This window comes from Falco naumanni, chromosome 2, assembly GCF_017639655.2.
Source record: "Falco naumanni isolate bFalNau1 chromosome 2, bFalNau1.pat, whole genome shotgun sequence".
Classification (NCBI taxonomy): domain Eukaryota; kingdom Metazoa; phylum Chordata; class Aves; order Falconiformes; family Falconidae; genus Falco; species Falco naumanni.
This window is the reverse complement of record NC_054055.1, coordinates 79202886-79218073: the sequence shown is the minus strand read 5'-3', so window position 1 is coordinate 79218073 and position 15188 is coordinate 79202886. Positions and strand designations below refer to the sequence as shown.

General features: G+C 45.3%; 1 protein-coding gene across 2 annotated transcripts in view; it reads right to left on the bottom strand.

Annotated features, from left to right (window-relative positions):
* IGSF5 (immunoglobulin superfamily member 5) overlaps positions 1-6232 on the bottom strand; it is a 33159-nt gene extending 26927 nt beyond the window's left edge. Inside the window, exons 1-2 of one of the 2 annotated variants that reach the window (XM_040585106.1) lie at positions 5948-6232; positions 3020-3219 (exon numbers count right to left, since the gene is read on the bottom strand). In XM_040585106.1, the coding sequence (XP_040441040.1) occupies positions 3020-3077 (58 nt within the window). In that variant the 5' untranslated portion in view covers positions 3078-3219; positions 5948-6232. The remainder of the gene's footprint in view (positions 1-3019; positions 3220-5947) is intronic. The other variant, XM_040585105.1, reaches the window with a different exon arrangement.
* Positions 6233-15188: the final 8956 nt, after the last annotated feature.

Here is a 15188-nt window from a genome sequence, read left to right as displayed (position 1 = left end):
CAGCAACTCCTTTATGAGCTGTGTACTCCCTCCTCTGTCACACAAATTCACTGTCGCATCACTGTGGGTTTTGAAGAGATGAAAACGCATCTTGTTCCCTGGATGATGCCTGCACTGAGGGAACATCATTTGCCAAAGAACCACTCTTGCCCTCTGTCACCAATGTTTTTTTCTTCCATGCTTGAACTAACTCTAAAAGACCACTTTTTCATGCTGAAGATTCCAGCAACAAGGGCATTGAGACATGGCTACCTTCTTTTCCTTCCTTCCTCTGCTGACTCCGACTTTCCTCTTTTGTAAGTGACCTATTTGGATGCAGCATAGTGAAGGACAGGATGAGCTTATCCTTTTGCCATAATGATGACTTTTTTTTCAGCCTCATTATCGTATTTCAAAATAATCTTCCCCTCTATACCCATAACACCCTTCCATAAGCACTGTCTTTTATCCTCCAGGTTTTGTGTCTAGTCTATGTCTTCCTCCCTTGCTTCTCTGTTGTTTCTGTTTGAACGTCTATGTTTTTTTTCCTTCCAGTCTGTTTTAAATCTCTTTATTATTTCACTCTTTCTTTAGTTTCTTGCTCACCCCACCTTGTCTTCTGCCTTCCCTGTCTCATCGCTGGCCCCCTGTTCCAGCAACAGCTCTGTAAGAGATTGTTTTGGATTTGCTAAGATTTTTCTTCAACACATCTCAAGTTTGTTTCAAAAAACAACAGCTTTGTGGCTGAGCTTTTTGAAAAACAAAATGGGTTAGAGCTTGTCAAAGCCTGCAGAGGACTAGCTTGTTTGCTTATGTTAACAAGACTTTTAAAATGCTTATAGGATGTTTCTGTCAAGTAATACTGATCTACTGGTACTCAGCAACACATATTTCCACCCACTTGCACACAAACCTCTCCACAGCCCTCAGCTGTGACTTCCCATCTCTTCTCTTATTCACTGTTTGACAGCTGTCCCTGGCAGCCTCTTTTGGCTCTGCTGCTGGACTATTCTCCTCCTGCACTCTTGTCTCCAGTGGCAAGAATCCCCAGGCTGGAAGCACCACAGCACCACCACCAATATCCTGACAGCAGACCAGGACCTTGCACTGCACGTCGACCCTCCATTCTGCAATGTTCTCTCTGCTAAAGGGCATGTTGTGCCCACCCAGGAGGATGCTCAACTCAGCTGTGCCATGCAGCCATCTCGGCAGCCTAGCTCCACCACCCACCCTTGCAACTTATGACATCCTGAAAGCTGCAATACTTGCCTCTCACAATACACATTTTCTCTTTGCTTTGGGGTGTCCTCCCATGGCTGCACCACACAGTGTGGGCAATATCTGCTACCCCAGTACAGCTTACATGTGGAGCAATAAAACACCCACTGCAGACATGTTTTACATCAGTGAATAGTAATAGAAATCCTCTAAAGCAATGCAGTCCTCTGCTCTGGATGCTTAGGAAGGCAGTGCAAGAAACAGGACAAATAAGAATTGATGCTTCCTTGTTACAACTTTTCAGTGTCCAAAAATAAGAGATCTAAGGACTTCCTGAGCCAATGCTTGCATCTTCACATATGGAACTACCCTCCACATTTATTTCTAGCTTTTTTCAGCCTATTTAAAATTTGGTATCCCCCATATCCAGCAATCATGAGCTTTACTATTTAATTACATACTGTGAGGAAAAGTACATTCTTTGGTTTACCTTAAATCTTCTTTTGGCTAGTTTTACTGGTTGCCACTAGTTCTTTTTGTTATGAGAAACTATGAATAACCATTTCACCATTCACTTCCATATAATTAATTATTTTAATAAATATTTACTCTTTCTTCTTTTTCACAAAAAGAAAAATATTCCAGTCTTATGAATGCCTCCTCATATCTTTGATCACCTCTGTCACACTTTATACCTTTCCCAGACCTAATATATCCTTTTTGAAATGAAGGGGCTAACAAAACATCCAGTGTTCAAGATGCAAGCTTTCTGTAAATTTATGCAATTCCAGGTTTCATTGTATTTCCCTTGCTGAAGACACTAAACAGTGAAATTCTCTTTTTCAGCAATTTACTCTTTTTTTCAAGGTACCAACTCTATTCCCCCACGAGACATCTTCAGTTAAGTGATGTTTTGCATTGAATGTTTTCTGCTCCTTTATTACTTACTCACTTGGCATCATGACATTTTCTGGCAAATCTTCCTAGTCTCTTTTTGGAATTGGCTGCCCTAAGTAATTCTGCACCACCTGCAAAGTCTGCCACCTCCCATTTCACTCCTCTTCACTAAGTTGTTTAAGAGCTTGTTGAATACCGTACATCCCTGTGCAACTCTGCTGGGAATACCACTCAGCTCAGAAAACTCCACATTTATTCCTGCATTATGTTTCCTTTCACCAATTATTAAGCCATGACAATACTTTTCCTTTCATCCACTGCAGCTCCGTCATTTCAGAGCCTGTTAAAACCCCAGCTAAACAACAACAATAAAAAATAAAAAAACCAAACCTCTGCCTTGTCTCCCTTACCAAACTAGTCACTTTATATTCACATTTTCTTTAAAGCTTTGCCACCAAGATACCTTGTATCTGAATTCACTTTGAAATTCTGGCATGTGAAATGTAAACTGGAGGCAAACTAGCAAAACTGTAATTTGCACATATTTCTGGAATCAGCTGCTGATACTGAGTTCTCTACAGATGCCCCATCAACAGCAGTCCCAAACAGACAGGAGGAAGATGGACATAAGGAGAAGAAGAAATAAGTTGGACACCCCTGTTCACTACAAGTGAGAGAGGGCAGCCTCGCCATCTCTTCCCCATCCCACCCACTGCTCGCTCCTGCATACAGAAGCCCACTCTAAGCCATTAAATCATTCAGGCTTGAAATGCAAACTTAACCATTTCAAACAGTTTGAGTAATCCCCCTCTGGGACTGACTGTTCAGTCTGACATCACCAGTAACTGCCATTTACACGACTTTAAAATTAGTTCACGTACTTTGTCCACAGTGGCTCATTTCACAGGTTATGAATGTGTCCTACCTGGTAGCAAGGTAGTTAAGATGAGAGGAAGTAAAATTAATTTCTGGAACCTCTCCATTGGAGCATTCTCTCCTGGTCCCTAAGGCAGAAAGCCACCAGCGGTCACTGCATACTTGAGAAGTAGCTGAAGGGCAGAACTTATCAAAAAACTCGCTGAGCTGCTGCTTTGCGTCCTGTGATAAAATGTGACGTTATGTGACCTGTATTACCAACAAGAGGAGAAGGTGAAATAAGGGAGGGTTTGAAAGGAAAGCAGTATCTTTTCTCAAAACAACTGTTTCAAAGAAGTAGAGGTGCTTTCTTCAGCAGAGAAAACTCCCCCTGTGGACCTTGCATCTCTCACGCCTTTAGTCCCTCCTGGCTATTACAACAAAACTGCTTCAGGATTGACCATGTCAGGGCAGCTCCATCTGCATCATTAAAGTTAATCATGAGCAGCTGGGAAAAATAATTCTGTAAGCTGGCTGCAACTGGATGTGTATTGTGAGTGCGCCATCCGTGTCACCAGTGACAACCTGGCAGGCTGATGAACACTGTGCTCCATCACTTATTGTCATGCAGGGCAACTGCACAGGGCGCCAGCCACTGTGCTGAGGTTGGAGGGGCACAGACCTCCATTCAGAGGCGTTGTTATCCCCACCTTAATGCCTCCTGCACCAGGCAGCCTTCTGGAGAGGAAGTGGGAATGTATCCCGATGCACCACTACTCCCAAAAAGTTTGGTCTGATGTTTTTCTCTGTGCTTTACTCCAAAACTAGGATTCTTGCTCATACATTTCCAGGGAGAGCCTGGTACCATCATTGCTGTGGCAGTCCCATCAGGCCTTTGCCACACAGGAGCCACCCCAGCCAGGAGAAATGGCTCCTGCCACCCTGGCATCTCCTTCCCACCTGCCTTGTGGCAAGGATGAGAAACACCGAATCTCCTCCCAGCTCCCCAGACTGAGCACCCAGAAAGGCTGCTAGTGCAAAGAGGGTCTCCAGAATTATTTCTCTGAACCCGAAAGCGCCTCTTACACCTCAAAATAAAACACCACCAGCTCTTCACCATGGTCTGAGATAAGATACAGAGCTTGGATGAGAGCCACCACCTTATTTCTGCATTTTCTGCTTTTTCACTGTTTGTGATTCATTTGTGTGATATTATTCTCTTCCCCCTCAAAATATGTGGGAGAGAGTTTGACTGTGCTGCTTGGTTTACAAACTTCTCAGCTGGGAAACTGAAGCTTGCCTTCATGAAAGGGACACAAGCAAGAGGATGTGGTTTTTGTGGCCAGCCCAAATTTCTTGTCCGGAAAGTGGTTTTGATTTCAGGGGTGTTCTTTGTGGCTCTCTGTGCAATGCATAAATATTAGTATCACCACAGAGAAACCCTGAGTCTCCTGTACAAGCATACTTTTTAAACTGCGCTTTTGCTAAAACCAAAACCACACCAAGACACAAAACACAAAAGCCCTGGCCCAGGTGTTTTGCTGCCCTTAAGCAAGCAGTTAATTTTGCAGTTTTGCGCAAAATCCCTACATTAATTTGGAGCAGCACCTTTGTGAAGACAGCAGTGGAGGGCTGGAACAGGGGTGGGTGGCAGTGCCTTTCATGGGATGTCCACGTGGGAGGAATGCCCCGTACCCAGAACTTCCCTGCCTGCTGCATCCCTGCAACCAACTAAAAACATCTTTGCTGTCTTTCCAAACATGTTCAGCTGCAGCATGAAGCAATATTGGAGCTCTGTTCACTGCTTGGTGCTTTCAGCAGGGGGTCTTGCTGAGTTTACTGCAGCAATTGCAACCTGTCTGGCTTAGCTGGTAGCTTGCTCCACATTTTCTCATTTTGCAAGCTTTCAGTTTGCCTTGCAAACTTAAGGGACAGCTTTGTCAACTAATCAACATTTTAAGCTGAACCTGTGGGCTGATTTCTTCACCTGTGTGTTGGGAGGGGGGCTAGTTTGTAGGCTGGCTTGGGTTCACTCAGGGCATTTTGAAGGGTTTTAGGTTTTTTCTCCCTTCCATGTTTCATGTGCGGAGGGGTGCCCAGCTGGCAGCTGAGGTGGGACGGTCACCGTGAACAGTTTGGAGGGATTTCTCCTTGCTCTGTCACTGTGATAGCTCTTAGCACATACACAAATCAGTCACTAGTTTTTAAGAGTTCGTATTATCTGTCCTGTTAAGTGAAACCACCCAAGTAAAGCAGCAGGAAACAAATCCAAAAGTCAGGGCCATGCCCTTTTCCAGGAAGCTGAGTTCCCAGGCCGGATCTACAGGCCTGGAGAGGACCCCGGCGGCCAGGGCAGCAGCCTTCAAGCCTCCACTTACAAATCTGGCTGCTCCGATGCTAGCTGAGGTGAGCAAACTTTTATGGAGAAGAATAAACTTGTTCAAATCTTACATCCAAATTCAGGCCAAAATCAGTAAATAGTTTGGGGTGACGTAAAGCGAGATGAGAGAGGCAGGGATCTATAACATTTTGGTTTATTTAGTTTCAAAACCGTCTTTGAAAGGGCCAGGAAATATAACCCGATCCCCAGATGAAACAGGATATTTTGGCTGATGATGAATTAAATACCTGGGGCTTGGCCTGAGCTGCTTTTCACCTTCCCCGCAGGTGTGCGGGGTAACGTGCATTGCCAGCCCTGCCGTGCGAGGCTCTGAGCTTACTCCCTCCTGCATCCACGCCGGAGGTAAGGGGATAATATAGATAACACCGCCCTAAAGGAGCAGCGGCGGGACCTGGCCGGGCACAGCGCAGGCCTCGGGTGCTTTGGGCTGCCCCTGAGGAGGCGCACACCTGCCCCAAGGCCGGGAAGCACAGCAGGGGACAGCGGTAACCCGGCCTGGGGGAGGCTTCCCCGCTGAGGCAGCAGCAGGGGAGAGGGTTAAATTATCTTTCAGCTGCCAGCTCCTTCTGCTGCGGATAGTGGCTCCGGAGGGGTTACCTGGATCTCTTCCCCAGGCGCCGAGAGGGTGTCTCCCACTGCTTTCCTTTTGGCGACGGGCCCTGCTCGCACCCTCGGCCCGGCAGGCGCAGGAGGAGGCCGGCGGCGTTCAAGCGAGGAGCCCCGGCCAGCCCTTGAGGAGCCCCGGCCAGCCCTCGCCTTCTCGCCCCAGGCGGCGGGGCGGCTGCCCGAGGCGCTGCGGGGAGGGAGCACCCGGCTGCCGGGCCGCGGGGCACAGGCCGGCCCTGACACTGTCCCCGTGGCGCGGTGGGGTAAGGGCCGCCTTACCCCCGCCCCAAGGCGCCTATCGCCCTGTTAATGTTTAACCGGCCCCGCAGGAGGAAGCGAGGCACGGCCGGTGACACGCCGGCGGGAGCAAACTTCCCGCAGACCCGACCCAAGAAGCTGGCTGGGCGCTGCCGCCCGGTCCCTCGGCAGAGGGCGGCCCCTGCCCGGCCGGGATGGCCCCCGCGGCACGGCGGGAGGAGCTGCCATCGTTTCCCCAGGTTGTAACAGCGCAGGTGGCCGCGGCCGGCACCAACGGGGGAGCGGCCCCGCTGTTAGAGCAGTGCAGGCAGCACAGCACAGCACAGCACCCACGGGTGGGCCCGGCGCCAGCAGGGTGCTGCCACCCACAGCCGGGGGCGCTGGGGTCCGGCCGCAGCCCCTGTCGGGGCGAGGGGCTGAGCCAGGGCCAGGGACCGTCCCGAGGGGACCAGTCAGGAGCTGAAGGAGATAGGGACAGGGACAGGGCGGTGCCAGGGGCCCATCCAGGGGACAAGGTCAGAGGCAGGGACAGGGCAGGCTGTGGCATTCGTGGGGCAGGGGCTGGTGGCCCTGTGGGGCTGACACGGGGCCCTGGGCAGGTGGGGGAGCCCCGGGGGGCTGCCAAGGGAGGGACAGCCCCACTGGCGCCCTCAGGGCCTCAGCAAAATGGGCCCTTTATAAACAGCTGGTCAGAAAACTGAATTGGTTTTACATCTTTTAATGGAATACACAGGCACCGAGAAATTCCCCCCCACCCCCCCTTTATTTTTGTAGTCCCTTACCTCCCTTCATTTTTTATTTTGAGGAATTTTTTATGCTATATCAAGAAAATGTTTGTTAAAGCATTTCATTCAATTCTGTAACATTTTGTATCCATTTGCTCTGTTAAATCACACCATTTCCTGCCACTTCGGCAATTGTGTGTGTTCACCGAAGCTGCCGTGTTGCCGCATGAGAGATGCTCTTTCAATGGCTGCAGCCTTCGTCTTCCTCTGAGAGCTGAACTACACCCTTTGCATTAGGCCAGCGTTGGTCAGGGAGTTGAACTGATGTGACACATCAGGAGGTTTTTATGATGAGTCCATCTGCCAGGAAGCTTAAATCATAAAGAAGGGACATAAGTTTCCTGGACTCTATCTCCTACAAAGCACAGTAACAGTTCTAGCAAGTAGAACTTAATGCCACACTGGCTCAAAATAAAAAGGTTCAGTTTTGCGAAGGGAAATGAAACATTCTGTTTGGGGCATTTTGATCAATTTCCAAAATTAAATTTCAAAAACTTTGCTTTATTAGAAAAAATATTGCTCTAACTTGTTAAAAAAAGAAAGCAATGAAATCTGCAGGAAGTTTTTTTGACCAGTTAAAAGGTTTTCTTTCTGCTTGCTTGCTTTTACAAACATATCTTCTTTTTTTTTTTTTTTAAGTCTAAAATCTCACTTTCGTCCCACCAACATCCCTGCTTTCGTAACAGTATTCTTGAAATACCTTCTATATAGTTATGTCCAAATGTAGCTAGAGGAAGAAAAGTGATGACGTCTAATAAGGAAATTCCATCTCTGGTTGCCCAAGTAGGAAAAGTGCAGAAAGTTTACATGGATTGACTGGGATTTCAGCTTGAATTAATAATTATTTCAGCTTGAATTAATAAAGATAACTTCATAAAAATGCTTTGGAAAGGATAATAGCTGCTTTTAAAACTTATACGAAACTATTATCTGGCATTACTGACAAGAGATCGGCTCTATTATCTTTGTAGTTGCTCTTCAGGTAGATTTAAGTTGCTATTAGATCACCCCTTAATCTCTTCTCTGCCAGAATAAAGCCTTGCTCCCTCAGCACCTCCTCGCCAGAGGTGTGCTCTAGACCCTTGTCCACTTGATGTCCTGCCACCGGACCCTCTCTGGCTTCTCTACATCCTTTTTTAAAAGAGGTGCACAAAACCACACACAGATTTCCAGATGTTTCTGCTAGAGGAGAATAACAGTTTCTCTGAATTTGCTGGCAACACTTCTCTGAATGTTCCCTAGTACCATATTTGCAACGAGAGGGCGTTGTTGGCTTGTATTCACCCTGGTGTACATTTCACCCAGCTCTCTTCATCAAGATTTCTATTCACTGTCACTCAGGTGGTACCACTGCAGCCTATACCTCGAAGTTGTTGTGCCTCATGTGCAGGACTTCATGCTTCTTCATGCTGGATTTCATGATGTTTCTGTTGGCCCAGTCCTCAGACTTAATAAAGGTCTCTTTGGATGTCATATTGCTGCACCTATGGTGCACCCTGCTGCACAGGGTAATCAGCTGTCACTTTACCACACTGCAGTCTGTCATGGTCTGTAGATTAGCCACATCCTTAAACATGTACGCACATAAAGATGCGTACACCACTCTGCTGGCCCCCATCACAGACATTTCATTCCCATCCCTTCAGCACAGAGAGGACAAGTTGAAGGCCACGATGAGGTGTGTTGTGGACTTGAGCATCCACCATGTTTGCAACCTGCTCGGGATCTGACCCCAGTGGAAGTCATCAGGAGAGCACTTGGCACCTCCACTCATACATTCGCTGGCTTGGCTTCATCAGCTGAAATCCTCCTGGGTGAATCTGGTGCACAGCAACTGGATTCAAATGTCCTTTGCTTTCCCTGTGGCTGCTTCAGCAGCCAACACATGGATTAATATTTTATTAATTACTTATTACTGCCTTTGTTAGTTCCTTCCTTACTTTGACTTTCCTAATGAACTGCGATATCGTGATGAATACTACCTTTGGCATAGCTTAGGATGTGCGTGGGATAAGACATTACATAGCATGACAAAGTGTCCGAATCCCCAACTGCTGAGAACAACGTGCATGTGCAAGGTTATCCCTGTTCATGACTACTCAAAAGAACAGGTCCTAAGATCTGATGCAAATGGAAAATCATTTTGTGAATCATCAGCCTGCATACCAGGCAGATTCCTACCTCCCACTCCCATTTTCTCTAGGCGCTTCTTTCCAGTTCTTCCTTTTTCTTCTGCCCATGAGTAGGAGGATTTTTGCCCCTTTTTGTTTCCCCAAAACACTACCAAACTCATTTTTGCACACCATATAATTTCTTCTGTCTGGTGTGTAGACTGTGTAAACTGCTGGAGCAGGTCTCAGTAATTTTTGTTCTGAGGTGTGTTAGTCTGGAACATATGTCTATACAGCTTGCTGTGCAAACCCACGCAAGAAGTTCCAAGTGAAATGGACTTTCTGAGAGTGGTGTAGTGAAGCATTCTGTAATTGTCATTGTGGCTCTCAGTGTCATTTATTTATTTTTTTCTTATGGGAGAACTGGACAAATTGTCATGATGGAAAATGAAGAACATTTAGACACCTTCATTTGTAGATTACTTCTAATAAGTAAAAACACAGCAGAGGGAATCACCAGTCCCTAAACTTCCATGCTGTACATTATCTTATTTAGCTGAGTCAAAGAAAAAACATGATCAGATGATGCAAGCATTGCAATAGAAGAGAAAGGCACTGACAAAAACAACATTAAAGCTGATCAGTGGTCAGTGCTGAAACAGGAATAAAATTTTTTATTTCCACTTGAAAAGTGGTCTGAACATTACAAAGATTTTGAGAAATGGCTGCCTATTAAAAAATAAATGTTCTTTTCTGTAGTAAAGAACAGAAAATTGAAACGTCTTGAAAAGACTAAGGCAGGAGACAGTCTGACCTAGTGACTGAATTTGATGTCTCTTGATGCCTGCAGGATGTTTCTCTCTAGTAGCCAGTCAGGCCAAAGAGACGCTAAGCCAACTCCACCTCCTTTTTTCCGTCTCTTTCTATGCCCTTACTCCTTTCCTCAACTGTTTGCCAAAATACTTGGTGCTCTGAAAGGCATGTTTCTCATTCAAAACAGATTTTATTAGCGTTAGCTATAGAAGTCTAAGTGAGACACAGACCTCTCTCCTTCACTCACAAGCTTTAGTTTTTAAAATCTTTTAATTAATCTGTTAATATAATGAAGACTCATCACAGTTTTAAGCTTTGATTTGCGTTTTTCTTTAATCAGAACCCTAGGGCAAAAGCTCCAGAAATAACAGGGCTGTGCCATTTCCTTTTTGTATTATTTATGTGAATGTTCAGATGCATTTTTCCCCACATTGTTGCCACTTTGTGGGGTATGAGAGCTCTGGACACCCCTTTCTTCTTTCATTATCAAGCATGGCAAAGACTCAGTGCAGTCTGGGATCCTTGCTGTCTTCTACATAGATATTATTTATGTGAAAAATTAGAATACTTCAAATGTGCCTAACCCATGTTGCACAAAAAAATGTTGTAATATTTCTGTCCATTTTAAATGAAACCTCAGTTTGTAAAAGATGGTTTGCTGAGTGACCAAACAAGAATTAATGGACAGACAAATATTAACTATCTGAAAGATACTGCTTCCTGTGACATCCCCATGGAATAGTTGATGCGATATGAAGTGGCGTTGTGCGAGCACTTCCAGAGAAGCTACAATCCTTATGAATACCGGTAACTATACACAGATGCAGGGCCCCATCCTCAGCTATTGCTAAGCCACAGGCACCTGTCCTAAACTACTTATCAAGAGTTTTTTCTGTTGTCATTGAAGTTATAAAGGCACTGCCAAATGATGCTTCACCTATCTTGATACAGGAGTCTAAGGCAGGCAAGATATGTCACCCTTTGGTAAGGCCTGCCTCATTATTTTAACTACAGAGTAGTCTGAAAGACTGGGTTAGACTGGACATGCTGGTTTAGGCTGCAAAAGCTAGTTGAGGCCAATCCCACCACCAGAGGATGCTTCTCGTTGATCTGAGGAATCCTGTTTTATCTCTTACCTAGGAAGGCAGGTCATCTTTTTCTTGACTTAAAGTTTCAGGAAGTGGTGCTGGGTAAATCCTCAAAAACCTTGTAACACCAATATAGCTCATCTGATTATTTCATTTAGTGGGTTTTTTTTCTTGCTGATTTTATAAAGACATAGCTCTATGAAGAATTGCTGTGGGCCCTTAATGAAGGAATGTTTGGATATAATCTTCCAGACTTTCACACACAGGAGGCCACAGGATTAAACACTTTATTAGCATTAATATCCTTGCAGTTTTTATTTGGACTTAATAAATCTGCCTAACTGGAATGTAGCTGTCCAGTACTTTCCTGCCAGCGCTCCTTCTGAACTGCATTCCATGTTTCCCCTTTGGCAGGTGCATTCCTCCTCCCCAGCACTGAAATCAGTGATGAGTTGTAGCTGGTAGTAAAATAAAAATGTCATAATTCAGGGAACATAGATGAACACATTCATCATGAAGTCCAGGCAAAAATAAGTAAGTAAGAAAGTTTATGACAGAATGAAAGAAGATGGCAGCTTTGGTGCTGTTAGGAAGAGTGTAAATCTAAGAAGGAAATTTTTAGTGCTCTCTAATACATCAGTTCCCCTGGCAACATTTTCTTTAGCTTTAGAAATGTTTTGTTCCTGGTCCAAACAGCTTAATTGATGTGGTTATCATTCATTTTATTCTAAGGAACTTTGCAATGTATGATAGCGTGCCAAGAAAATGTAAACATCACTCCCTACACTCATTATAATCACTATTACATTTTTCATTATTGCTTAGGGTGATGATTTTAGACTCCCTCCTGAGCTTTATGTGCACAGCCAGATTCTTCAAGGAGTTCAGGCAAAGTGCAGATCTATCAGAGCTCCTTTACCTTTGTGCTCAACAGTTACCAGCCAGTGTATGGTAAGTCCAGCTCTGGACATGTCAGATGAACAATGCACAAGCCTGGTCAGTGATATGCGCACACAAGGACTATGCCCAGGGCTCCAAATCCCACAGGACTTCCCTGGTAAAGCCAGGAAAACTACCATGGGACTATGAAATCATATTCCTTTTCTTTCTTTCCTGATGAATTTGCAAGATTGCCAGTTATAAGGAAGGTTAATACTTACACCTCTGAAAATAGAATATTAATGAATATTCCCTAAGTGACCTGCAGGCATGATCCAAACTGACACTGCAATGATGAGAGAGCAGATTATCACCATAGAAGTAGGCATTATATTGGAAGATCTGGGTCTTTTTTGCATTTTCATGAAATACATCCTTTTGACTGACATCGTACTGCTCCCTTTGGGCATTCAGTTAAGATCACCAAGTAGAAATGGCAGAGCTTTTTTCTCAGAAAGAAATGTCTCCTATGCACTGTATCTGTGACACCGAGTCTGTGACTGAAAGCTGCCCTTTTGCAGTAAGAGAACATAAGTCCCTGGCAGAGATGGGTTCAGATACTCAGTTTCTCTTTATGTGGCAGAGTAATGGAAGTGTTCATGATCACTGCTGTACTTTGGCTTTCCCTTAGAGAGGAGCAGTAAACTTTACTTTGATATTTGGCCATTTCCTTTGCAACACTTCTGTATAAAATAAGATTTCCTAAAAGCTTAGGGAACTGGTGAGCACTGAAAGATCTCAAGGGTATAGTAAAGACTGCTATGTTTGTAGGGTAAGGTTTCCAGTCCCCTATTCTCCCCTATCTCATACATATCCATTCCTTCAGCAAAGTTGGAGAAGGCAGTAATGCCCAGTTACAGCGGCCTCCAGCAGCAAATCTCCTGCCACTTGAGTTACACGTGCAAGACATGCAGGGTTTGGCCTCAGCATAAGGGGGTGGCATACCCAAAATGGGCTGGGGGGAGGGGGGGTGAGAACAGAGGTGCATTGCATATCTTTGCCCTCGGCACTGAGCTCTCCCTGCCACCAACAAGTGCTGCTATTCTGCTGCCTCCTCACCCGCAGCAGGAGCAAGCTGCGTTACTCACGCACACTGCGGCTCACTCCCACTCCTGCCTCACAGCTCAGCTCACTCTTCTTAATTTCCTCATTGAACCTTTACTAGCAGAAGCACATGTAAAGGCTGCACGTCCCTTTATGTACTGGAGTCAAACATTTACTTACAACTGCTGTTCCAGCAATAACAATTAAATTAAACATGAAGGGAATTGAGCTGCCTGAAAGATCTACAAGCTGGAGGTGTAAATCACACCACATAACTAATTTATGACATTCTGCGCCTACAGCTGTACGCTGACAGTTTGTAAGTGTAAAGGCGGCTGTGATTTCTGAGTGCTTTTGGTGACGAAAGAATAGGAAGCTGATTACATGGGCCTTTATCCCTGCACAAAAAGTCTTAAATTAAATGAGGTCAAGCTAGGTCAGTAGCTGAGTGCAAGGGACGTTATGTACATGGCTCAGCTGGCGAGATTCTAAAAAGGGACTTGGATTTCTTTTTTCCCCCAAAAATAATGCATTTTCAAATTTGTGAAACATAAGGCAACAATAAGGTTACTTTTCAATCACTGAAATTGTCCAATTACATTTTTCAGTGAAAATGTACTTGGTGAACTTTCCAGGAGAGCCTTAAAACCACTCTATTACTAGGCTTTGAAAAAAACTATTTGCTCAGCGAGAACATGTGCAAATTCAAGTCTGTTTTTTCAGTCTGTATCTCCTATGTACTGCATATACTTAAGTCCTGTGGCTCAGATGCTTTCCTCTACCCAGGGCGATAATATTTGTAGATACTTCTGGAAATACGTTGGTGGAACGAACTAATGAATTTAAGTCCCACTGCAAACAAACAAGCAAAATGTAGCATAAAGGTAAGCAAGGAAAAAACATACACTAAAAGATAAAGGGATCAAGGGAGACCTTTTCTAGTTCTGGGGTTTAGTTCAGAACTGCTTGTGTTTGGCAAACAATCTGATGGCCTTCAGTTATTTGACATTTCCCTTTTAAGCAGTAGGGGAACAGTGCTGTGCTTCCAGGAGCATGTCCCAAGGAGCATGCCAGTCAGCCACCGTCAAACAGGAAAGACGATTTCACACTGGATCTTGGTGTTCCAAAAGGTACCAGCTGTGGTTAAAATTGTCTTTTATCAATTCCCTTGCTACGTTTTTAACAATCGTGCACTTTACGCTCTTATCATTTGGAAAAAATGTTCTGAATTCAGATCATAGCCTGTATATAAGGTTTTGGTTTAAGGTGCCTTTGACTTTAAGGTTTATCATCTGTAGACCTTTAATGGCAAGAATGGCTGATGTGACATGCTTAATACTTGGGAAAGCACTCCATTTCTTAATCTTTTTCTCTTTTATGGGAATTATGTGTTTGCCTTAGGAAGAGGAACCAAACCATCATTTTAGTATGTACATATTAAGGCATTTTAGAGAAGGGGAGAAAATTCAACAGATTCAGGTTCAGATTCAACAAGGCCAAGTGCCGAGTCCTGCACTTGGGTCACAACAACCCCACGCAGCACTACAGACCTGGGGCAGAGGGGCTGGGAAGCTGCAGGGAAAGGCCCTGGGGGTGCTGGCTGACAGCCGGCTGAACATGAGCCAGCAGTGTGCCCAGGTGGCCAAGAAGGCCAACAGCATCCTGGCTTGTATCAGAAACAGGGTGGCCAGCAGGACTAGGGAAGGAATTGTCCCCCTGTACTTGGCATGGGTGAGGCCGCACCTCGAATGCTGTGTTCAGAGTTGGGGCCCCCACTATGAGAAAGACTGAAGTGCTGGAGCGTGTCCAGAGAAGGGCAATGAAGCTGGTGAAGAGTCTAGAGCACGAGTCTTAAGAGGAGCGGCTGAGGGAACTGGGGTTGTTCAGCCTGGAGAGAAGGAGGCTCAGGGGAGACCTTACCGCTCCCTACAACTACCTGGCAGGAGGCTGTGGTGAGGTGGGGGACAGTCTCTTTGCCAAGTGACAAGCAATAGGGCAAGAGGAAACGGCTTCAAGTTGCACCAGGGAAGGTTTAGGTTGGATATTAGGAAAAATTCCTTTACTGAAAGGGTGGTCAAACATTGAAACGGGCTGCCCAGGGAAGTGGTGGAGTTCACAGTCCCAGGAGTTATTTAAAAGACGTAGACGTGGCGCTCAGGGACATGGTTTAGTGGTGGATTTGGCAGTGCTAAGT